Genomic DNA, 26,087 nt, shown 5'->3' with positions numbered 1-26,087 from the left:
CTCCTTGAATTTATCAAGATGAGCATCAAGGATATGGACTTTGAGGGACATCCTACAGCCCATTGTGCTGTAGTTCTTCACCAGAGTCTCAACCAGCTCCACATAGTTTTCGGCCTTGTGATTGCCCAGGAAGCCCCGAACCAGATTCACAGATAGAGATTTTGAGTGCCGTGTACACACCGTTCCAGATACTGTGTGTGTCTCACAGATAGAGATTTCGAGTGCTGTGTGTGTCTCACAGATAGAGATTTCGAGTGCTGTGTTACACACCGTTTCAGATGCTGTGTGTGTCTCACAGATTCACAGATAGAGATTTTGAGTGCCGTGTACACACCGTTCCAGATACTGTGTGTGTCTCACAGATAGAGATTTCGAGTGCTGTGTGTGTCTCACAGATAGACATTTTAAACAAACATTTAGTTCTGTGTTGAAACAACAAATACAAACTACGGTGACTTGGTCTGAAGACCATTGACACAAAGGGCGGCTTAAACATGACTTCTACTTTCAGCAGAGGCACTGAGAGTAAAGAATTTAAAAAAGTCTGGCTCACCCCAGCATTTACTAAGACATGTCTCAACAAAACAAAACAGGATCAGATATTATATGGCTCTACCTTAATGTATGCACAAAAGTACTATTAATGTTTTAGAAGAAAAGGTTTGGGCTCTTCAAAGCTGTAACCATCAATAAAAACACAAGAACGTGTACGAACGAGAGGAGGCCATTCAGCCCATCTAAACTCGTCCAGTTCCTAGCAAACTGATTGATCTGAGAACCCTGTAATGGAATTCAATGGAATTCTTTCTCCCCTGAAGGTATTCAATGGAATTCTTTCTCCTCTGAAGGTATTCAATGGAATTCTTTCTCCTCTGAAGGTATTCAATGGAATTCTTTTTCCCCTGAAGGTATTCAATTGAATTATTTTTCTCGTTTATGTATCTTGAAGCTCTCGGTGGATTAAACAGCAGCAGGAAGAAGGAGAACGTCAACAGGAATTGTTTTAGTGACAGTTTGTTTTGTTATTCAGAACAGATTGGAGTGCATCTGCATGTACTATCTATGCACTATTCCTTTAAGGGACCCTGGTAAGCATGAGAAATGTGTGATTAAGCACCAGTCACATCTAATCATCCCAACCACTGACATGTAATCCAATGACTGCATTATGAGGACTCCCTGTAATCCAATGACTGCATTGTGAGGACCTCCTGTAATCCAATGACTATGGATTGTGAGGACCCCCTGTAATCCAATGACTACATTGTGAGGACCCCCTGTAGTGATTCTGAATTATGAGGACCCCCTGTAATCCAGTGACTATGGATTGTGAGGACTCCCTGTCTGCTCCTGCACTGGTTTCAGTTCTAAAAGTAAAAACAGATGGCAAAGGGGTGTACTAAAGAGATAGCCCCAGTGTGTTTTCAACATACCTTTATGACCTTGATAGACAGGTCCTTTGAAAGTGCAGGGCAAGGTCAGTTCCGGAGGTTCTGAGAGGAGGGTTAATAAGCCTTCATGACATTGTTTTTATTGCAGCATTTACCTGTCTGTCCAAAAATATTTTACTTGTACAAAAACTGGCAAGTTAGAATAAAGGGACCAGGCATATAACAATGTGGTATTGACAAAAGGGTCCAACACACCATCATGACCTGTGGTCTCAATAGAGCTCTCAAACATGTCTTCTCTCTAATGACAGCCGGTGCACCGCAGTGTAACCATTAACCTGTCCCCCTGTCGTCCTCAAGTGGGTGTAAGTAAAATATGTGTATATTAGAGCTGAACGACTCAGCACAACAGGATTTCAGCAGGTACAGTGTGGTGTGTTTCTTACCATGCTGCATGTCCCAGCTCACAGTAGATGGGTTGAATATGTAAAGTACATGTCAGGAGAATTGAAATGCTCGCTTGTTTGCTGATATACTGCTGCACTGCTGCACTCATATTACATTTGAGATGCTTTCTGTTTACACGCATTTGTAAATGTCCATGTAGATTAACAAGTTGGGAAGCCAGTAAAGCTGGAAAGGCATTGCTGCATGCCTTTATTTGTGGTGAGGGGAGAGAATGGGTTACCTGGTCATGTTGTTGATGCCGGATCACTGGGATCCCTTTAGACCTAACGACACATTTTTTAGCTCAATCAGCTACTAGGAACCGGATGAGCATTGCTGATCTGAATGGCCGCCTCCCATTTATAATGTTCTTATATGCAGGACAATGTGAAAGTAAAAAGAAACAAACATGGGGAAGCTTAGAATGGGTTTTATTTGTATATTTTTTTTCACAAGAATATGTTTGGAACTACAAAACTTTAGTCTGACACTAATTGAGCTACAATGTATCTTTGAAATGGTTCCAGCCAATTAAACCTTTCATTCGTTGTGCAGGTCTCACAAACCTTTCCTTTTAGTACAGGAAATGTATCAGCTTGATGCCTTCATTGCAGGTACACTGATCTGCTACTCTTTAACCTCTATTTCACCTCAGCAGTGTCTTCTGCCTAAAAGCATGTTACTGGCTGAAAAGCATGTCAGGCAATGAGAAAGCAGCTTGCTGTTTATTCCTCATGAGTGAAATAAACACAGAGCTTCCTGTATGTTCCTGTGTAAACATCTTCATTTTCAGTTGACAATCACTCCAAATATTTATTTAGCTGTGTAAATGGTGTAGACCCTTTCTGTTCTCTTTGGTTTGAGACACTTCAGGAAACTCCATTTGAATTTCGTGGTTGCGAAATAATAGAGCACAGGATCCAGACAGCTGTTACAGCTGACAATAGCCATGGTGACTCTCCGCATCTTGTATATCCCATGAAGGAAAGAGCAGTTGGTGATGATACGAAGCCTGGAGAGGTAGTAGAGAAGATGGATGATGCTGTATGGGAGGAAGCAGGTGACAGAGATGGCGAGAATCAGACAGATGATGCTGAGGGCCCTTCTGCTGCTGGGGGTTGGGATCTTGGAGATGCGTTTGAGTATCAGCGGGTAGCAGATCATCGTGATGCTCAAAGGGATCGCAGAGCCAAACAGCAGAGCGCATATGTTGTAAGCTTGCATCCGGTGAGTCCAGTCCTCAAATGAGAAGTTCTCAAAGCACCTGGTGGTGTTACCGTCAGATGTGCTGTCCAGTGGACCACCAAGCAGCAAAGGCAACATTATACACACTGCCACAGCCCAGACGCACACACTAACCATTAATGTGAGGCTCGTGTTTTTGATCCTCAGGTAGGTATGGGGATGCACCACAGCAATGTAGCGGTCAATGCAAATACATGTAAGGAAGGTGATGCTGATATAGATATTAGTGAAGTACAGAGTCCCAGTGATCCTGCAGGCCAAGTCTCCGAATATCCAGTTGTTGTGGTTGAGGTGGTAATGAATCCTGCAAGGCAGGGTGCACAGAAATATAGTGTCCACCACAGCCAGGTTGATAATGTACACATCTGAAGAGCTGTGGTTTGTCATCTTGCAAATGAAGACATAAAGAGCTCCCAAATTGCCAATCATTCCCAACACAAACACCACGCTGTAAACCACAGGGAAAAGATAGTACTGGAAGTCAGCAGTGGTTCTGTTGCAAGGTTCATTTTCAAAAGTTGACATTTTTCGAGTCAGTTTTCTGCTAGTAATTCACAGATGATGCAGTGGACTTCAATTACTGGAAGTGTGAGGATGCTGGCTCTGCTTCTAGTCAAGATTCATTCAGGCACACTGTACTGAAGCTGTCCGGGAAATCTCCTGAAGATAAAAATGGAGAATACATTTCAAAAGAACAACAAACAGCATAGCTCCTCTCGAGTATTAGAACCCAGTCTCCTATCTGTAGAAAGGTTTTAATTATACGTTATTGATACGTGAAAAAATATTTGTTGGTTTCAGAAACATCATTTTGAATGGGAATTTAAATAGATTTTGTACAGTTGAACGCTATCAAATTAAAGTTCTAAGGAACACTAATTTCAATATTAAATTCAATTGATACAAAAAACAGGCTTTATACTTCTTAAAATAGTCATTGCATTTAATCACATGAAGTGCAAGGCCAAAGTGATGTCAGAGAACTACATTCAAATTGTATAACTTTCCTGAATTTGAGAGAAAACCTGTGATTATATACATGTTATTATTACCAATTCTGTTTGATCAAGTCAAGCCAGAAGGCAGAAACCTTTGTATTTTGTATTCAGAAATGTATTAATGAGCAGTGTGCCTTTTTGCCTCCTAACTTCCTGAAGTACCGACAGTGTTCTCATTGTGTAAACTGCCTGCAGCTGTACTTTATTATTATTTTTTGTATAAAACTAGAACCTGAGCATTTGGGTTACTGTAGAACTGAAATTGAAAGTAATGTTCTAGTCTAGTAAGGATTCCCTGCCTGCTATTCAGTGCCGGCCTCTCTCAAGCAGAGACTGCCATCTTAGAACATCAACTATAAGACCATTATGAACGAGAGGAGGCCATTTGGCCCACCAGTGCCTGTCTGCTTCCTAGTAGCTGATTGAGTCCAGAAGTGTTTCTGGTCAGCTCTTAAAGGATCCTAATAATTCAGCATAAAAAATGTGGCTTGGTAACCTATTCCATACCGCCACCACTGTGTAAAATACTAAAACTAAAATAAAGCACAAACAAGGAAAGAAACAAACAAAAAAAGCTTCTAAAATATTGACAACTATTTTGTCCAAATCATTTTTTTGAGACTAAACTGAGACCGCCAGTCTCGCTGCATTTAATACGTGTAATTTGATTTTCAAACCCAAAGAGAATACATTTGAAACAGAAACAAAAGTTGGCTGATGTCAAAGGGGGTTTTCTGGTGTTAATGAAAGTATCCTCCTTCCCTGTCTTCAAGATTTGAAACTCATACGATCCAGTCTACCCAGCCCTGGGTTTCAGAACTCCCCTAGTTTAGCTATACAGCATTACTGAAATAAACATTTGGAACTCACATGAGCCAGTCTAGCCAGCCCTGAGCTTCAGAACTCCCCTAGTTTAAGTATACAGTATTACTGAAATAACCAGGTGCCAGGAGTTTCAACAAACAGGCACCCTGGTAAATCTAAATGAACCGATCAATCCCACTTCATGAATGAGTCACACCTGGAGGGTTACTGATAGGATCTGTAGAGCAGCTACACAGGAGGAACAACATTTTTAACATCAAACTCCTGGCTCCTGATCATTTCATAATACACTTATTCAGAGTTAGATCTGAAACTCAGGGCTGGGTACAGGACCCGTGCGAGATTCAAGCTCTGTGTTTTACATGTGAACTCACTGACTGAATAGAAACAGTGTGGCCTTTACAGAAGAGGAAAAATGACATTAAGATACCATTAAAGAAGCTGTGCATTACCCTGAAAAAACCCTAGCAGAAAATCTGACAGTCCTGTAACACTGTGTTCCATTCTATCAAAGGCTAACCCCATTGCCCTTTCACTACCACGACCCCTACTACAGAACCACAGTATAGACCCTTGGGTAAGGGTAGCCTGGTAACACTCCCATGCCACATACAGGCATACATGACTGTTTCTACTTGCTAAATGTTACCTGTAAGAACATTTCAAAGCACTTACCAGGTAGAGGAGCACATTGAAGGAGATCAGTCTGGTTCCACAATGCAAAAACTGAGCAAATTAAGATTAAAGAATCGCTGGCCGCCCACCACCCATGACTTGTTTTCATCAAAGAGCATGCGTCTCACCTCTGTGGAAACACTCTGCAGCTCAGTTGTACCAAGTACAGTGCAGACCAGAGACAGGAAGTGAGGAGCAGAAGAGGAAGGGTTACACTCGCCCACATGAATTGAGTCTCACATCTACAACATCTGAACCCGGAATGGAAAAACAAGAGGTTACTGCTGACAAATAAACTCTGTCTATGGAGGTGTACAGCTCTTTCCAGACATTTAGCATCATCTAGTCCCTGCAGTGCAAGACGACATTGTGTGGGGTTGGGTGCAGTCCAGCGAAGAGTAGCCAGATCTCCAAGATTAAGATTAAAGGAAAGACTAGAACAAAAAAGAATAAGGGGGACTGTGAGACCAGAATGCTGCATCTTACGCACTCATGCATTTATTTATTTACAAACAAACAAACAAACACACACACACACACACACACAGACTTTTTAAAAAATGCAAAGTTACCTCTTAACCAATATTTTAAACTCAAACCAGGTTAGAGGACACAATTGGAAATTAAGTGGACTTATTTTAGGACAAAGACCTTTCTTTACACACAGAGGGCTGAGGGGATGGAATGGGTCCCCAAGCCACGCTGTTCATGCTGAATCACTGGGATCCTTTAAGACTTTGAGATCAATCAGCTGCTAGGAACTGGAAGAGCAGTAATGGGCTGAATTTTCTTATTTTCTTATAAGGGACTCCACTCACAGCACATTTACATGATCCTCAATTGTAAATGTTCTAAACTGTCCAGATACTGCAAGACACATAACATACCCTAAAACGTTATACTCCCACCTGCAAGAAAAGACAAGGAAACGCTGCTTAATGGACAACATACCATCCTGGGAAATAACTATTACCTCTTCTCTATATACCATGTACTGTACATACACAATATGTAAGAAAAACACACATCACTAACATGCAAAGGTAGTAAAAATAAGGTCTAGTTTATTGTAGTAATAGAGTACAAACAGAGTAGCTTGTTCTGGTCTCAGTAGGATGTGCATCTGAGCTCCGGACGCTGGGCTGCGTCGTCCTTTATACATACAAGTTTTTCATCCCTCAAGCACAAGACATGCGTAGCATTTGAAACAAACCATTTGATGGCTGTTAATAAGTAGTTTAATTAATTTGTACTTGTAGATCTCAGAAATATGTTATTATGTAATTTGCTTAAAAAATCTTACAAGCCTCTTGGCCTACTTATGTCTTGGGACCGTGCTATCCGTGTGTTTAACAAAGAGATCTCGTGGGATGTGGTGTGGGTTAATGTTTTCACAGCCTCGAGGAATCCAGATCGTCTGTTAATTCATTATAAACGATGTCATAGAGCTTGCTTGACTCCACATAGGAGATTCAGAATGGGACTTGCCCCCAATCCCATGTGTGGATTTTGTCACCATGGCACTCACCCCTGACACACAAGAATAAGACAGGAATTGATGCAAAAATCCTCCACCTAAGGGTTTTTATATAAACCCTTTATTACAGTATAAATAGTCTTACAGTATGATAATCAAGAGATCTGATAATGTGTAGTTGCTGGTGAGCAAAGTCTATTGCAAACATGTGGTGCCAATGAAAAGGAAATGGTCGTCCAGTGACAGACATTGATACTATATATGACGCACGGCACACTGCTAAATATACATACTGAAGTCTTAATGCACTTATCAAGCGACACACACATTGTGACCACAAGATAGGTAATACAAGCTTCATGCAAACTCTGAGCTGAAAGAACTAAAGGAAATCCACAGCATGTAGGATGTATTCATCCCCTTTGTCTCTACCACAGTAATGCAGTCAGGGCTGCACAGCACCCAGACACAGTCATCTAGACTTCACATGAAAGGGGAGCTAGGTAACACTGCAGTACTGTAACCCTTCTTTTCTGCACTGTTTATGCATGCCCTATACCTCATGTTCTGAAGTACTACGCACATTGAAAACCACACCTACAGTTTAGGATACTGTAGTTGACTTAGTACCCTTAATATGCATCATTCAAATGGTGGATTGCAAATGTGGTACTGATATACAGTACTGTGCAAAAGTTTTAGGCAGGTGTGAAAAAATGCTGTAAAGTAAGAATGCTTTCAAAAATAGACATGTTAATAGATTATATTTATCAATTAACTAAATGCAAAGTGAGTGAACAGAAGAAAAATCGAAATCAAATCCATATTTGGAGTGACCACCCTTTGCCTTCAAAACAGCATCAATTCTTCTAGGTACACTTGCACAAAGTCAGGGATTTTGTAGGCATATAGTCAGGTGTATGATTAAACAATTATACCAAACAGGTGCTAATGATCATCAATTCAATATGTAGGTTGAAACACAATCATTAACTGAAACAGAAACAGCTGTGAAGGAGGAATAAAACTGGGTGAGGAACAGCCAAACTCAGCTAACAAGGTGAGGTTGCTGAAGACAGTTTACTGTCAAAAGTCATACACCATGGCAAGACTGAGCACAGCAACAAGACACAAGGTAGTTATACTGCATCAGCATGGTCTCTCCCAGGCAGAAATTTCAAGGCAGACAGGGGTTTCCAGATGTGCTGTCCAAGCTCTTTTGAAGAAGCACAAAGAAACGGGCAACGTTGAGGACCGTAGACGCAGTGGTCGGCCAAGGAAACTTACTGCAGCAGATGAAAGACACATCATGCTTAGTTCCCTTCGCAATCGGAAGATGTCCAGCAGTGCCGTCAGCACAGAATTGGCAGAAAACAGTGGGACCCTGGTACACCCATCTACTGTCCAGAGAAGTCTGGTCAGAAGTGGCCTTCATGGAAGACTTGCACCAAAAAGCCATACCTCCGACGTGGAAACAAGGCCAAGCGACTCAACTATGCACGAAAACACAGGAACTGGAGTGCAGAAAAATGGCAGCCGGTGCTCTGGACTGATGAGTCAAAATTTGAAATATTTGGCTGTAGCAGAAGGCAGTTTGTTCGCCGAAGGGCTGGAGAGCGGTACACAAATGAGTGTCTGCAGGCAACAGTGAAGCATGGTGGAGGTTCCTTGCAAGTTTGGGGCTGCATTTCTGCAAATGGAGTTGGGGATTTGGTCAGAATTAATGGTCTCCTCAATGCTGAGAAGTACAGGCAGATACTTATCCATCATGCAATACCATCAGGGAGGCATCTGATTGGCCCCAAATTTATTCTGCAGCATGACAACGACCCCAAACATACAGCGAAAGTCATTAAGAACTATCTTCAGCGTAAAGAAGAACAAGGAGTCCTGGAAGTGATGGTATGGCCCTGATCTCAACATCATCGAGTCTGTCTGGGATTACATGAAGAGAGAGAAGCAACTGAGGCTGCCTAAATCCACAGAAGAACTGTGGTTAGTTCTCCAAGATGTTTGGGCCAACCTACCTGCCGAGTTCCTTCAAAACTGTGTGCAAGTGTACCTAGAAGAATTGATGCTGTTTTGAAAGCAAAGGGTGGTCACACCAAATATTGATTTGATGTAGATTTTTCTTCTGTTTACTCACTTTGCATTTTGTTAATTGATAAATATAAACTATTAACATGCCTATTTTTGAAAGCATTCTTACTTTACAGCATTTTTTCACACCTGCCTAAAACTTTTGCACAGTACTGTATAAGAATTGAGAAAAGACAAAACTGGGACATTACAAACCCATCAGCCTTACCTCCTAACAAAATCATGAAATCAATTATAGGGTGTAAGCGAAGCTAACATGGATTAAGAAGGACTAATCTCCTAGACTTTTTGAAGAAATAAAACGTAATTAAGATATAATACCTGTGTGGCAAATAAGCTGCAACAAAGCATCTGCCATCCCCCACACCCTAATCGCTGCTTCACTACTGCAAAACTAATGAGGTTTATGCAAAGTTTTGCTATAGTATGTACAAAGAAACCGCCACTGTAAAAATGTGATTAAGTAAGAAAAAATAGTTACAAAGATTTTACAGAAGGTGATATATAAAAAAAAGATATTTATTAGAGGATATTAACCACAATCTCAAGAGTAGAATATTTATACAATAAAGCCATCTTTTACGGAGTGCAATAATTGGATCATCACGTCTAGTCGGTTTCCATTGCTTCTGGGAACAGATCTGTGAAGAAAAGGAGCATCATAAAGAAATATTCATATCAAATAGCTTACGTGTGGATGCATTTCAAAGTTCCAGAGACTGAAGCAGGGAGGTTATGATGAAGCTGTGCAATGCACTGGTGAGACTGCACTTAGAGTAGTGTGTCCAATTCTGATCACCACGGCACCAAAGAGTCATTGTGGCGCTGGAGAGAGTCCAGCCAAGAGCAACCACACTAATCCCAATATGGCCTTAAAAAAAAAAAATCCTGGATCATTTCATCTGGAGGATGAAATTGTCCCCACCCCTTCAATGACTTTGTTCCTGTCCTCAATCAACCAGCTGCTTCCCTTAATGACTGATGTTCTTTCAGCCAGTAACATGACCCAGAACACACTGCTGAAATTCCCTAAGTGAGTGTATTCCTACAAATAAGGCATGAAAGCTGAGAACTTTCTTGAATCAAACGCAGTACCAGATATTATGTTTTAAAAATGAAAATGCATGTTTGCTGTAACCTCTTTCAAAACTACACATTTGAGACCCGAGTCTCTACTAGAAGTGTAGAACAGGTAAGATTCATGGAGTATTATTACTGACACACAGCATTGTCTTCAGAGGTCAAGTAATACTTGGAATGACCCATATGGAAATATTAGCAGGCAGCAGTGAGAAAGCTTTCACCTGTTTCCTCATATTCCACTTTCTGAAGGAACAGACCATCTGGGGGTGCCATCATATTCTGTGGGTAGGCTAGAGAATTCCTGGCCTCCAGTAGATCCTTCACCTCTGAGGGTGAAAGCCTCCCCTGTCCAACAGCAACTAGAGCCCCGGTCATCCTCCGCACCTGCGCCACACACAACACACTGTCAATATCTACACACTCATCCACCACAACCAGAGCCCCAGTCATCATCCACACAACACACTGTCAATATCTGCACACTCATCCAACACAACCAGAGCCCCGGTCATCATCCACACCATCTCATCCAACACAACCAGAGCCCTGGTCATCATCCACACCACACACTGTCAATATCTGCACACTCATCCAACACAACCAGAGCCCCGGTCATCATCCACACAACACACTGTCAATATCTGCACACTCATCCAACACAACCAGAGCCCCGGTCATCATCCACACCACACACTGTCAATATCTGCACACTCATCCAACACAACCAGAGCCCCGGTCATCATCCACACAACACACTGTCAATATCTGCACACTCATCCACCACAACCAGAGCCCCGGTCATCATCCACACAACACACTGTCAATATCTGCACACTCATCCAACACAACCAGAGCCCCAGTCATCATCCACACAACACACTGTCAATATCTGCACACTCATCCAACACAACCAGAGCCCCGGTCATCATCCACACAACACACTGTCAATATCTGCACACTCATCCAACACAACCAGAGCCCCAGTCATCATCCACACAACACACTGTCAATATCTGCACACTCATCCACCACAACCAGAGCCCCAGTCATCATCCACACAACACACTGTCAATATCTGCACACTCATCCACCACAACCAGAGCCCTGGTCATCATCCACACCACACACTGTCAATATCTGCACACTCATCCAACACAACCAGAGCCCCAGTCATCATCCACACAACACACTGTCAATATCTGCACACTCATCCAACACAACCAGAGCCCCGGTCATCATCCACACAACACACTGTCAATATCTGCACACTCATCCACCACAACCAGAGCCCTGGTCATCATCCACACCACACACTGTCAATATCTGCACACTCATCCACCACAACCAGAGCCCCGGTCATCATCCACACCACACACTGTCAATATCTGCACACTCATCCAACACAACCAGAGCCCCGGTCATCATCCACACAACACACTGTCAATATCTGCACACTCATCCAACACAACCAGAGCCCCGGTCATCATCCACACCACACACTGTCAATATCTGCACACTCATCCAACACAACCAGAGCCCCGGTCATCATCCACACAACACACTGTCAATATCTGCACACTCATCCACCACAACCAGAGCCCCGGTCATCATCCACACAACACACTGTCAATATCTGCACACTCATCCAACACAACCAGAGCCCCAGTCATCATCCACACCACACACTGTCAATATCTGCACACTCATCCACCACAACCAGAGCCCCAGTCATCATCCACACAACACACTGTCAATATCTGCACACTCATCCACCACAACCAGAGCCCCGGTCATCATCCACACAACACACTGTCAATATCTGCACACTCATCCAACACAACCAGAGCCCCGGTCATCATCCACACAACACACTGTCAATATCTGCACACTCATCCAACACAACCAGAGCCCCGGTCATCATCCACACAACACACTGTCAATATCTGCACACTCATCCAACACAACCAGAGCCCCAGTCATCATCCACACAACACACTGTCAATATCTGCACACTCATCCAACACAACCAGAGCCCCGGTCATCATCCACACAACACACTGTCAATATCTGCACACTCATCCAACACAACCAGAGCCCCGGTCATCATCCACACAACACACTGTCAATATCTGCACACTCATCCAACACAACCAGAGCCCCAGTCATCATCCACACAACACACTGTCAATATCTGCACACTCATCCAACACAACCAGAGCCCCGGTCATCATCCACACAACACACTGTCAATATATGCACACTCATCCAACACAACCAGAGCCCCAGTCATCATCCACACCACACACTGTCAATATCTGCACACTCATCCACCACAACCAGAGCCCCAGTCATCATCCACACAACACACTGTCAATATCTGCACACTCATCCACCACAACCAGAGCCCCGGTCATCATCCACACAACACACTGTCAATATCTGCACACTCATCCAACACAACCAGAGCCCCGGTCATCATCCACACAACACACTGTCAATATCTGCACACTCATCCAACACAACCAGAGCCCCGGTCATCATCCACACAACACACTGTCAATATCTGCACACTCATCCAACACAACCAGAGCCCCAGTCATCATCCACACAACACACTGTCAATATCTGCACACTCATCCAACACAACCAGAGCCCCGGTCATCATCCACACAACACACTGTCAATATCTGCACACTCATCCACCACAACCAGAGCCCCGGTCATCATCCACACCACACACTGTCAATGCATTGTTACTCATAAAGATACCGGCTAACACAATGACGTCACACAGCGCATCAGAAGAACCACAGTACTGTACATACATACAGATTTTCTGTTGCACCTGTCATATGGTTTCATTTCCGGTTGATAAATGTTTTTTGAAAACCACAGAGTAATTTTATCTTCATCAATGAATCAATTCAAACTACATTGTTAATTACTATAATATTGAAATAGTCTAGCCAACAACCACAAGAGGGCGCACTGATTCCAGAAATATTGATCATTTGAAAGCTGGAGTCCTGCACTGTTTCACCAAAAAGAAAAAAAATACTTACCTGTTTATACAGAAATGATCTACTTCTGAATGTAAGATCCCAGTACTGCATGTGCCTAAAACAAAGTGAAACAAAATCTGTAACTGTAATTATAAACATGGATCGAGATCATTTCAAAGTACAGTCCCATGCAGTTCTGAAAACAGTTTATTTAGGAAAGTTATGTGGGCTGCTGAGACTTAGCAAAAAAGAATTGAAAGATTGACAGTGTTAGCAGTTTAACATTGACAGTGTGTGTATGTGAAGGTGGTGGTGAGGATGGGTATGCATGGATGATAAGAATCTGTGTGCAGTGAGTGTGTGTGTGTGGAGGTGGTGGGTGAGGATGGGTATGCATGGATGATTAGAATCTGTGTGCAGTGAGTGTGTGTGTGTGTGTGTGAAGGTGGTGGGTGGTGATGGGTATGCATGTCTCTACAGTAAATGCCCTCATGATTTCCATGAAACACAGCGGAATGACAGGAATGTAATTGGTTTCATGTGATAGTCAGTGTGGTGGTACAGCAGGATAACATTGATATATCCAGTTAGACTCCTGTTAATGTCACCTTCGATGTATTATAACCACATTGTAATGCCCTGACAAGCTTATGAGAATTATAACATGACTGGTTAACACCCCTCACATTTATATAAATAAAATAGAAATCCCTGCAAAGTATTGGGAAAAGACGAACACATGCAGAACATTGCCCACTGTACCCCCTCAGAACTCTTACTCACTTTGGGATGGCTACATTTTATAGATATTTAGTGGGTTTTGAGAGGGTAAAATGAATGCCCCACCACCAGCGGATAACATTTTGAAGTATTACTGCACTTTTCAGATGGCTTGCTCATTAACATATGTTTGAAAAATGATATAAATTATAAGGTTGCATGTATTTGAAATAAAGACAATTCTATTCAGGGATATGAAGATAGTCACCAAGCACGGTGTCTGACTGGGGTAATGGGCAATAGGTGTACCATATAGCAGTCCATTACGCAGTTATTCATTTGGTCTAATAACTGATGGAGGATTGTGTGTGTGTGCTTCTGTTAGTGTGTGTCTGTGTGTGTGCTTCTGTTAGTGTGTGTCTGTGTGTGTGCTTCTGTTAGTGTGTGTCTGTGTCTGTGTGTGTGCTTCTGTTAGTGTTTGTCTGTGTCTGTGTGTGTGCTTCTGTTAGTGTGTGTCTGTGTATGTGTGTGTGCTTCTGTTAGTGTGTGTCTGTGTATGTGTGTGTGCTTCTGTTAGTGTGTGTCTGTGTCTGTGTGTCTGTTTCTGTTAGTGTGTGTCTGTGTCTGTTTCTGTTAGTGTGTGTCTGTGTCTGTGTGTCTGTTTCTGTTAGTGTGTGTCTGTGTCTGTGTGTGTGCTTCTGTTAGTGTGTGTCTGTGTCTGTGTGTGTGCTTCTGTTAGTGTGTGTCTGTGTCTGTGTGTCTGTTTCTGTTAGTGTGTGTCTGTCTGTGTGTCTGTTTCTGTTAGTGTGTGTCTGTGTCTGTGTGTCTGTTTCTGTTAGTGTGTGTCTGTGTCTGTGTGTGTGCTTCTGTTAGTGTGTGTCTGTGTGTGCTTCTGTTAGTGTGTCTGTGTGTTTCTTAGTGTGTGTCTGTGTGTGTTTCTATTCGTGTGTCTGTTTCTGTGTGTGTGCTTCTGTTAGTCTGTGTCTGTGTGTGTGCTTCTGTTAGTGTGTGTGTTTCTGTGTGTGCTTCTGTTAGTCTGTGTCTGTGTGTGTTTCTTTGTGTGTGTGTTTCTGTGTGTGTGCTTCTGTTAGTGTGTGTGCTTCTGTTAGTCTGTGTGTGTTTCTGTGTGTTTCTGTTAGTGTGTGTGTGCTTCTGTTAGTTTGTGTCTGTGTGTGTGTCTGTGTGTTTCTGTTAGTGTGCGTCTGTGTGTGTGCTTCTGTTAATGTGTCTGTGTTTTTTGTTGGTGTGTGTTTCTGTGTGTATGCTTCTGTATCTGTGTGTTTCTGTTAGTGTGTGTGTGTTTCTGTTGGTGTGTGTTTCTGTTGGTGTGTGTTTCTGTGTGTATGCTTCTGTATCAGTGTGTGTTTCTGTTAGTGTGTGTGTGTTTCGGTGTGTGTGCTTCTGTTAGTCTGTGTCTGTGTGTGTGTTTCTGTTGGTGTGTGCTTCTGTTAGTCTGTATCTGTGTGTGCTTCTGTTAGTGTGTGTGATTCTGTTGGTGTGTGTGTTGTGTGTATTTCACAGTTACATTATAATGCTTTTTGTTCACAGAACACTAAAGCCCCTGCAACATTTTTCTGGAAACTGCTGAATGAACCACTTGATTGCTGCACTTTGTAAAGCAATTTTAACCACAATGTTCAGTTGCTTTAACGTGGATAACTGCTGAAAAATAGTTGTCTTTCATGGGCCAAACAAAAACAGTCCCCCCTCATTGAAATGCAAGAGCATTGCAGGTTAGGGACAGCATGTTGCTCGTCATTGAGACTCACTTCCAGAAGGCAGTACTGAATGGATTCCTGCTGGGATCACAAGGGTTGCTGTAGAGGAAGCATTGTGTGGGTCCTTGAGGATGCAGAGTGGAGCTGCTTATTTATTCTGGGCAGCTGTCTGCGTCAGACTGGGGGCTCCACCTGGGGCTCACATTTCACCCCTTCATGCACAGCAAATTGGAGCTTTCAGAATCAGAACACTGCACATTGGTTTGGTTTTAGTTGGGCAGTAATCGCTGCTCTTGAGCGATCAGTGATCTTGTGGCCCTTGCATAGCTATTTCTTTACAAAAGAAAACACACTTTCAGCCTAGTGATGCACAACGATTTTGATTGAACTCTCCCAGCCCTATATATGGTGCTCAAAAGCTATTCTTATGTTACTCTGTGTTATTACCGGCCCTAAAAATGCTTAGGACATGAGTTACTCATCACAGATCCTAATAAAGTCGCTATGCAGTCAACATTAAAATATACAATCGTCTACAAACCATACACTGCTGCCAGTCAGTCTCAATGAATTAACCTAGTCATGCAATTAAACCTGTCAATGTGTCACACTGCAATTTGAATGAACCTTTTATTCTGAGCCCATTCTCTGCATTTATGAAAAGATTATAAACAGAATGGGGATTCCTTAAAGCCAATATCCTCTTTCATGCAATTACCATTACAATACCTGTGACCTACTGTCAGTTTTCCAAAGCTGTGTCACAGCAGGGAGATTAAGCAAATTAAGAGGATCCAGAACTGTAATGGTAACGGAAGACATCTATCAGCTATAGGGTTTCATATTGGACAGGCTAGAAAGAGCTTCTCAGTAGATTGTTCTCCAGCTCAAATACTCAATTTATCTTTTGTGATCCAACAAGTTGTGTGAGCTGTGCTGATCTGACAGTGTGTGTGAGCTGTGCTGATCTGACAGTGTGTGTGAGCTGTGCTGATCTGACAGTGTGTGTGACCTGTGCTGATCTGACAGTGTGTGTGACCTGTGCTGTGTGTGACCTGTGCTGATCTGACAGTGTGTGTGACCTGTGCTGATCTGACAGTGTGTGTGACCTGTGCTGAGCCTCATTACAAACACTCTCATTAGGGTATCAGATATAACCCTTTACTATGGGAAACCCTTTAAAGGTTTCCCATAGTAAAAGCATAGCAAAGTGTAATGAAGGACAGTGAAAGCATGGTAAAGCATAGGGAAGCACTGTAAAGCCTAGAAAGTTGTTGTAAAGCATATTAAAAAACAGCAAACCATGGTAATCTATGGTAAATGCATAGTGTAAACATGGGAAAAGCACGGGGGGGGCTGCAAAATTAGCAGCTCATCGTGAGCACCATCCATTGTTTGCTACACATAGGGTCTGCATTTCAAAGCTTAGTAATTTACATTGAGTAAATCTCTATAATAAAACTGTGGAACTAATAAGCAAGACTCAGGATGAGATTGAAGTGTCCAGACCCCCTGCAGTGTTTACATGAAACACATTGCTTTACCTGTGCTGTATCCAGCATTGACCAGATCGCAGCAACATATTTCAACACAATCCCGATAGTTTTGATGTTTTTATTCACACATCATCTGTAAATCAACTAGGGAATTACATTGTTTCAACTTGTACGCAAGATTTTTTCATCTAAATATTGCAGTGTAATTCACGCTCCCGCCTGCAGCAATGCTGGTGCTTTGATTGAAATGAGTGCTGTATCGTGGGGACAGAAAAGCATCATTGTTGCAGGAGGGAGCGAGATCTGGATACACTGCAGGAGGGAGCGTGATCTGGATACACTGCAGGAGGGAGCGTGATCTGGATACACTGCAGGAGGGAGCGTGATCTGGATACACTGCAGGAGGAAGCATGATCTGGATACACTGCAGGAGGAAGCATGATCTGGATACACTGCAGGAGGGAGCGTGATCTGGATACACTGCAGGAGGGAGCGTGATCTGGATACACTGCAGGAGGGAGTGTGATCGGGATACACTGTGCTCTTTATAAATGATTTTTCTGCTGGTGATCGCTCGTGAGTAAATGGGTGACACGAGACACAGTAAATGTTACAGAATGAGTTTCTTGTAAACGTTTGCAGGGTGTTCTAGAACACTTTAATATAAGAGCTGTGAAGTGTTCCCTCAATACGGGTCTCTTCTGTGACTCCTATCACACTTTCTTCAATGTACTAACAGGACATTTACCTGGAGTATTTTGGGCTGTAATATTTTAATTGTCTAAAAAGTAACCGAAAATCCTAAGCAACACAGTATTTTATTAAACATTTAACAGAAAATGTCCAATTTTATAAGAATCTTGCACAGATTTCTGTAATCATGTATCGTAATAAATTGTAGACCACTGTAATTGAATACTATACTAAATCAAGTCTACTTTATTGAAAAACGGTTTACCGCAGATTTACAGCTTCAGTTTTAAACCCGTCCAATCACAGGCAGGTTTGGAAGTTCTGCTCAAACAAGTCATATCAATTGAGACAAGAAAGAATTCAAAATGATTGTGAGTGGCTCACTGTCTCAAGCAAACTAGCACAATAATGAAACTCCTTAATTAAATCCCTGCACTCTCTGCCAAGACTGAATCTTAATTAGGATTATCTCACACCGTTTGATGGGAATTAAAAGCATAATTCCCTAGAAAGATGAGTTGTAATGAAGCTGGGAAAGCAGTTCTGAGCGTGCGTTGGGGATGGTGAAAGGCTTAAAGGCAATAAAAACTTCTGTTAGCAGCTCAGTTGTACAAAACAGATTTGAAGTCAGTTGTACAATACAGATTTGAGTTCAGTTGTGCAATACAGATTTGAGGTCAGTTGTACAATACAGATTTGAGGTCAGTTGTACAATACAGATTTGAGTTCAGTTGTGCAATACAGATTTGAGCTCAGTTGTGCAATACAGATTTGTCATTCTCTGCTTTGATTAAAATACCAGCGCAGTATTTTTTACACGTCCAAAACTGTAAGACAAAGACAGCTGGGTCCGGCCAGTCACTTAACCCAGTCACCTGGAACGTGACATTTCATTTCAATCAGTTCAGAGCTGCATTAAATACAGTGCGTGTCAAAGGCAGGCTTAAGAAAGAGCATTCACTGACCCCAATGCCCTTCAAAGGGCAGCAGCATTTCATTACCACAGTGTGACAGTCTGGCTCGCAGTGGTGAAGTGGATGACGTCACGGACCAGGAAGTAACTGACACCAAAACAGTGGATGGGCGGGTGAAGCTGAATGCTATTGCACTCAGCGTATTTAATAACAAACAAAACTAAAGATTTAAACAAAACAACAAAACACAAAACAAAAGGGCACGAGGGCCAAACGAATAAACAAACAAGTAAGTGTCGTGCTGGACAATCCAGCACGTTTTAGCAATTGTTTTTCGAATGTGACTCGCTCTCTCCGCTCCCCGTACTCTCCTCTGTACACCCAACCTCAAGTGCAGAGAGCTGCAGGTTTATATACTCTGGCCGAGGGATTAACTAGTTGGTAATTATCTTATTATCCCTCGGCCAGAGTCTGCACGCGTTTGGTAAGGATGCATGACTGTCAGCTAGTTAAATAATCAGTAGCTGATCAGCCATGCATCCTCACGGGGTTTTTAAATATAAAATAATAAAAGACGCGGCACTTTTACCCGCGCCGTAAAAAAAAATACAAATAATAATACATAGGGGCGGGACACTCCGCCACACATGCCCCCCCTTGTGCGCAGCACACATGGCCTTTTCGGCCACCTCCCCCCTTAGTCCCCAAAGTCCCGATTAGCAGTCCCGACGCAGGAACAGGGGCAGCAACGGACCAAAGGTGGCGGCCACGGTGGGATGTCCTCCTCCCACCCAAACAGCCGTAGCGTTCCAAAGGCCCGCGCACCGGCCGGCTCCTCTGGCCAAAAATTTTTTGGGGGTGGTCTCCAGACCTGCCCCCCCTTCTTCGTGGCCGGCCGCTCCCCTCCGTGGGGCTCCGGCCACCCTTTCTCCTGCAGCGAAATTGCTGCGGGGGAAGCTGGTCTCCTGACCTCCCCCCCCCTTCTTCATGGCTGGCAGCTGCCCTTCACGGGGCTCCAGCCACAGTATTTCCTGCCGCGAAAGTGCGGCTGGGGGAGCTGGTCTCCTGACCTCCCCCCCCCTTTTCCGTGGCCGGCAGCTCCCCTTCATGGGGCTCCCTCCACACTCTATCCTGCCGCGAAAGTGCGGCTGGGGAAGCTGGTCTCCTGACCTTCCCCCTCCTCTTCACGGCCAGCAGTTCCCCTCCGTGGGGCTCTGAACACATGATCTCCGGCTGCGAAAGTGCGGCTGGGGGAGCTGGTCTCCGACCTCCCCCCCCTTTCTTCATGGCCGGCAGCTCCCCTCCGTGGGGCTCCGACCACAGTGTAGTGACCCCAGGCGAAGCAGGATCCCTGGTGACCCCAGGCGAAGCAGGATCCCTGGCGACCCCAGGCGATGGCAGCGGACCCTCGGGAGGCGACGGCAGCGGCAGCGGACCCTCTGGAGGCGACGGCAGTGGCAGCGGACCCTCGGGAGGCGACGCCAGCGGCAGCGGACCCTCAGGAGGCGACGCCAGCGGCAGCAGCAGACCCTCGGGAGGTGAACTCGGGAGGGGAGCCCCTGGCCATGGAGGCGGCAGCGGGAGCTCCACTTCTCCCTCGTTCCCTGTAGCTGGTGGCTCTCCAGGCGATGTGGAGCAACAGGCAGCCCCAGGTGATGCGGAGCAACAGGCAGCCCCAGGCGATGCGGAGCAACAGGCAGCCCCAGGCGATGCGGAGCAACAGGCAGCCCCAGGCGATGCGAGGCAGGCATCCCTGGGTGGTGCGAGGCAGGGCAGGAGCAGTCCTTCCCATGACGGTGGATGTGGAACCAGCAGGTATTCACCCTCTGCTGGTGGAGGTGGGAGGGGAAAGCAGTCCTCCCACAGCGGCTGAGGCGGAACCAGCAGGCATTCACCCTCTGCTGGTGGAGGTGGCGGAGGCAGAGGCAGCTCTTGCTGCTCTGCTCCTGGTGATGGTGGAGACAGAAGCAGCTCCTGCTGCTCTGCTCCTGGTGGTGGTGGAGACAGAGGCAGCTCCTGCTGCTCTGCTCCTGACGGTCGGTGGTGGTGGAGACAGAGGCAGCTCCTGCTGCTCTGCTCCTAGTGACGGAAGCGGTGGAGGTGGGAGCAGCGTGTAGTCTCCTGGCGATGGAGGTGGGAGCAGCGTGTAGTCTCCTGACGTTGCAGGGGACTGGTGCGGCTCTGCCTCTCTTGCAGGGGACTGGTGCGGCTCTGCCTCTCTTGCAGGGGACTGTGGTGGAGGCAGTGGCGATGGGGCGGATGCTGGCCACTCAGAGGGAGGCTGTGGCGGTGCTGGCTCCCTCTGCTGTGGCGGCTGGGCTGGTGTGTGCCGTGCTCCCTTCAGCAGCATAAATAGAGGCTGCTGGGGAACACCAGCATCCTGCCCTTCTCCCCCCCAGAAAAATTCAGGGGGTTGAGCCTGTAACTCCTCCCCTTCTGGCTCTTGGGACTGCAGCTTGGGTCCTAGGGCTGTGGAAGCCCCGACTTCCCTCTCTTCGGGCCGTGGACGCACCGACTCCTCCCATTTGGGCCGTGGACGCACCGACTCCTCCCTTTTGGGCCGTGGACGCACCGACTCCCCCCTCTTGGGCTGTGGATGTTCGGGCTCCTCCCACTCAGGCGTAGGACGTTCGGGCTCCTCCCACTCAGGCGCAGGACGTTCGGGCTCCTCCCACTCAGGCGCAGGACGTTCGGGCTCCTCCCACTCAGGCGCAGGACGTGCGGGCTCCTCCCACTCAGGCGCAGGACGTGCGGGCTCCTCCCACTCAGGCGCAGGACGTGCGGGCTCCTCCCACTCAGGCGCAGGACGTGCGGGCTCCTCATCCCCTGGCTCCTGCTCTGGGCAGTCCTCGTCCTCATGCCCATAGGCAATGCACATGGTGCACCACCTTGGCTCCCTCTGCTTCCTCCTCACTTTTCCCCCTCTCTGCCTCCTTCTCCTCACCTTCCTCATTTGGGCTGGTTCCTCCCCTTTGAGGCAGGTGAGGCAGGTTTCCTGATCCACCTGCGGCGATGGTATGGCCTTCAGGTGGATCCACTCCTCTGCAGTCTCCACCTCACCTCGATCAAAGGCCTGCACAAAGAGGGGGTCTTCATATGAGCACACCTCAGGGAGGTGCCCATACTCCAGGCAGGCGAGGCACCATGTAGCCCCTCCTTCCTTTAACTCCCTCTGATGCGCATGCCACCTCTCCACTTTATCCATTTTTTTTTTTTTTTTCAAACACAAAAAAACACTATTTGAAAACTTCCTTTGCTGTTCCTGGTCCGGCTGTTGGAGGCGTTGTTTGTCCCACGCAGGACACCATATGTGACAGTCTGGCTCGCAGTGGTGAAGTGGATGACGTCACGGACCAGGAAGTAACTGGAGGTATGACACAGGCCCGGTTTTTGGGATGGAACCGCATAACAGTCTCGCGTTTTGATTGGTCCATGTCTGTCACATGAATATGTCGTCACACGAGTGGAAAAGCGTGCAGGCATTTTTAACATTGTGATCAGATAGAGAGTGATCTGCTTTCCACAACCTTACCATTAAAATATAATGTGGTATTACACTGTACTGATATTACAAACTATGAGGAATTACTTTATATAAATTATCATGTTATGCACGAATGTAAGAATTGGCTTTCTGTGGTGGTGTACTTTTTTCTTTCAAGTAGCATATATCTATAATCGTTTTTGCGATATATTTTAATATAAAACATATACGCTATTGCAGTTTTGTTACAGGATACATTAGTTTATCTCTAATGTAATCACAGTTTTACATATAGACTGCCCCTGTTTTCATTTACGTCGCAAATTCTGGGCCGCTTTACTTTTCAGATAATGTCCCAAATTCTGGGCCGATTTGGTTTGCAGATAACATCCCAAATTCTGGGCCGCTTTGGTTTTTAGATAACGTCCCAAATTCTGGGCCGCTTTGGTTTTTAGATAACGTCCCAAATTCTGGGTCGCTTTGGTTTTTAGATAACGTCCCAAATTCTGGGCCGCTTTGATAACATCCCAATTTCTGGGCTACTCCGGTTTTCAGATAACGTTCCGAATTCTGCATTTTCAAATTCAGGCCAGTTTTTGAGATATTCTGCTTAGCTGACAGCCGAGTTTCTAAGTCATGCATGCACAGTTTACCATAAACTGGGCCGTTAATTCATTCAAGAGTACATGAATTAATGTATTTTTTACTCTCCTCAGAAAACATTTAGGAACATGGTATACCAAAAAAAAAAAAAAAAAGGTCATCTCATTTGCTTATGTAATGTCCATCAATATATAGTGAGGCATAGGGGTTTATCAGAACTTCTGGGTTTAAGAGACCAGTGCCCTTCAAAAACTTCAAATAAATCCTATTGTATTGTATTAGTCAGCATTTCCCTTATCTATTCCTGATAGTTTATACTGTAGGTCAGGGGTTTTCAACCTTTTTTTGAAACTGTACCCCTTCTATCTGGAGGTTTCAGCTCGAGTACCCCTTTACAATTTTCGCTCAACTGAACGGTACCTCAGTTACAATAAAATGGAGAATAATCTGATGACCCCCCCCCCCTCTGTTTATTTAATAAATCTGGGTGACAAACTGCTGGTTTAGGACAGAACAACAAGCTTAATTCTTAAAACTTTTAACTACAAGTATTTGGATGCACAGAATTAAAAAGACAAGTATTGGGTTAGGAGCACACCTATTCTTTTGTAACTTTGACGGCCTTTTGTAAAAGTTTGAAGGCCTTTTGATACCCAGCATACACTGCAATACCCAGCAAAGTTATACACTGATATTTTGATAGCACAGCAATTCCAATGAAGTTTGTAATTGGTTGTGTTCCTCAAATACACAATAAAAAGTGATATTTATAGGGTATACAGTTATACAGCGATACAGTGGTTTCGGACATCTAAGAACAGGTACTGCGAGCATCTGGATTCATACTCAGAGGTACTCTGTAGCCTCCTGGGACATTCACAGCTTGTTTGACACCCTCTTGTAGTTGCCCGTTTCTGCATATAAAGCAAAATGCTGTTTGTCAATCTCTCTTTTTTCTTATAAATCAGTCTTTGCAAGAATCATTCCAAAAACACTTGAATCAGTTAGGCACTACCAGTCTGACACTACAGGCCTTTAAATTGCAGTACCAATTTGCAAGTTGCTAAGTGGTTGCGTTCCTCAAATTTGCAGTGCAAAGTGATATCTTAAAGAATAGGGTATATAGTGCTTTTTTTCGCCTCCCCTCGCTTTTGGTGCAAAACTGTGCTCCGATACACTCAGGCTGATACTGTGATCACAAAACACTTGGAATGGACTTAAATTGGTGCTTCTGTACTCTTTTTAGATGCACAACAATCTTAGCTAAAGAAAATGGGTTCCTTCGAGTTCGTAAGACCCACGACCGCCATTAGCTGAGCCTTACCCCGATGGTGTTTTTATAATGGGATTTGCCATAGGGAAGGGGGTGGTCTCTTATCGTACCCGTATCTCCACGACCCCTGGGCCAACAAACTCAGAAGGACATTCTTTGCGTGCCAAGAGTCTTAGCTAAAGAAAGACATCAGCCACGGGTTCAAACGCCACCCCACCGCCAGATGGTGGGCGTTGCCCCAAAGGGGTTTTATAATGGAATTTCCCATAGACATTTTTCAGGGTGCTGTATCTCGGGTTCCGGGGGTCCCCAAGACTTGAAAATCGGTATGGAGGTCCACCTCGGGGCCCCTGTCGATCCCTCCAAGTGACGTGTCCCCAGCTAGAAAGGACACCAATTTAGACTTTTTTTGCCAACCTGGAGCTCAAAAGCTATTGGAAATGCAACCTTGACATGCCATCATGCTGAAAATGTGAAAATTTGTTGAAAATGTAGCATTTGAAAACGGGTGGCTCCCTGTGAAAGAGGGCCCCCAGACATGACCCTAGGAAGTTCAACCCGGTTTCTAGGCCCCGGGGTCATGGAGATATGACCCCGAAAAGGGTAGTTTTTGGACATTTTTGACAAGGCGTATCTCGGGTTCTGTGGGGGTTAGGAACTTGATTTTTTTTTTGCGTTGGGGCCCCATGGGGCCCCGCACAAGGAGTCACCATTTTCATGGTTCAAACGCCAGGACGGCTTGGCAAAGTGAATTTTTTCGTCATGACATGAGTTTTTGGGTGAACCACCACACCTTTTTAGGGGGTGGTTTGGGGTGCTCCCCTGAGTCTATATCACTTTGAATGGTGGTTCTACGTGCTCGGGTTCGAGAGATATGCCTGAAAATGTGTTTTATAACACTGCCATAGACATGAATGGGGCTGAATACCCGAAAATATATTTTGCAAAGAATTGCTACGGTGGGTGTATGCGTGCAGGGGTTGCATGGTGGTGTGTGCGTGCAGGGGTTGCATGGTGGGTGTATGCGTGCAGGGGTTGCATGGTGGTGTGTGCGTGCCAGGGTTGCATGGTGGTACACGTGTGTGGAGGGGAATTGGAGTTCAGGTTTTGCGCACAAGAGGGGCGGGGAAAAGACTGGGAAGGGTAGGGTAAAAGAAAAATTACTACAATCATTTATTTTCACTTTCGACTCCCAGTCTCCTTTCCCTCACTTTATGATTTTATTTTGTGATTATTTAATTATTGTCAAAATAAACGGCCTTCATCTGCTCACAGTTGCAGTCTCATTTCTGTCCAAAAAGAACCTGAAACACTACAATATATTGATGGACGTTACATAAGAAAACGAGATGTCATTTTTTCGGAATACCATGTTCCGTTCCAAAAATGTGTTTTAATATTAGCCTTTAATAAAGGAAAACGACTGCTTAAATTAATTTTCATGTATCTATTTCAGTGCAATGTAGTTTCTTCATGTAATAAGAAATACGTTTTTTAACATTTACATTTTTGTTTTTTTCATTAAAAAAAAAAAAAAGATTTCTGGGGAGAGTAAAAAATACATGAACTTTGATTAATGTACTAAGGGTTACTCTCAAATGAATTCACGATCCAGTTTATGGTAAACTGTGCATGCATGACTTAGAAACTCGGCTGTCAGCTGATTCTCCAAAACTGGGCTGAATTCGGAAATGCAAAGCGGCCCAGAATTTGGGATGTTATCTAAAAACCAAGGCTGCCCAGAATTTGGGACGTTATCTAAAAACCAAAGCGGCCCAGAATTTGGGACGTTATAAAAACCAAAGCGGCCCAGAATTTGGGATGTTATCTGCAAACCAAATCGGCCCAGAATTTGGGACGTTATCTAAAAACCAAAGCGGCCCAGAATTTGGGATGTTATCTGAAAAGCAAAGCGGCCCAGAATTTGGGACGTAAATGAAAAC

At 44.5% G+C, this 26,087-nt stretch overlaps 2 protein-coding genes across 4 annotated transcripts in view; both read right to left on the bottom strand.

Moving 5' to 3' along the window:
- Positions 1–2,134: 2,134 nt before the first annotated feature.
- Positions 2,135–10,374, bottom strand: LOC117425378 (lysophosphatidic acid receptor 6). Of its 3 annotated transcripts, none has more exons than XM_034042267.3 (3): positions 9,850–10,374; positions 5,582–6,015; positions 2,135–3,743 (listed from the first exon to the last, which is right to left on the bottom strand). In XM_034042267.3, exon 3 carries the CDS (start codon positions 3,606–3,608, stop codon positions 2,652–2,654), a length of 957 nt encoding a protein of 318 aa, XP_033898158.1. In that variant the 5' UTR covers positions 3,609–3,743; positions 5,582–6,015; positions 9,850–10,374; the 3' UTR covers positions 2,135–2,651. The 3 variants fall into 3 exon arrangements, with proteins under 3 accessions (XP_033898158.1, XP_058857945.1, XP_033898157.1); XM_059001962.1 differs by lacking the exon at positions 9,850–10,374 and adding an exon at positions 6,233–6,483; XM_034042266.3 differs by lacking the exon at positions 5,582–6,015.
- LOC117425379 (tRNA pseudouridine synthase-like 1) overlaps positions 9,657–26,087 on the bottom strand; it is a 52,615-nt gene continuing 36,184 nt past the window's right edge. Inside the window, exons 6-8 of the mRNA XM_059001963.1 lie at positions 13,304–13,358; positions 10,463–10,625; positions 9,657–9,799 (exon numbers count right to left, since the gene is read on the bottom strand). Coding sequence (XP_058857946.1) covers positions 9,768–9,799; positions 10,463–10,625; positions 13,304–13,358 — 250 coding nt within the window. The 3' untranslated portion in view covers positions 9,657–9,767. The remainder of the gene's footprint in view (positions 9,800–10,462; positions 10,626–13,303; positions 13,359–26,087) is intronic.

The sequence above is a fragment of the Acipenser ruthenus genome, chromosome 27, assembly GCF_902713425.1.
Source record: "Acipenser ruthenus chromosome 27, fAciRut3.2 maternal haplotype, whole genome shotgun sequence".
NCBI classification, from domain to species: domain Eukaryota; kingdom Metazoa; phylum Chordata; class Actinopteri; order Acipenseriformes; family Acipenseridae; genus Acipenser; species Acipenser ruthenus.
Note: the sequence above shows the minus strand (reverse complement) of the source record. Positions and strands in the feature narration are given on the sequence as shown.

Coding starts and splice junctions, on each gene's coding strand:
- LOC117425378 (XM_034042267.3), bottom strand. CDS start 3,608: ATGTCAACTTTTGAAAATGAACCTTGCAACAGAACCACTGCTGACTTC.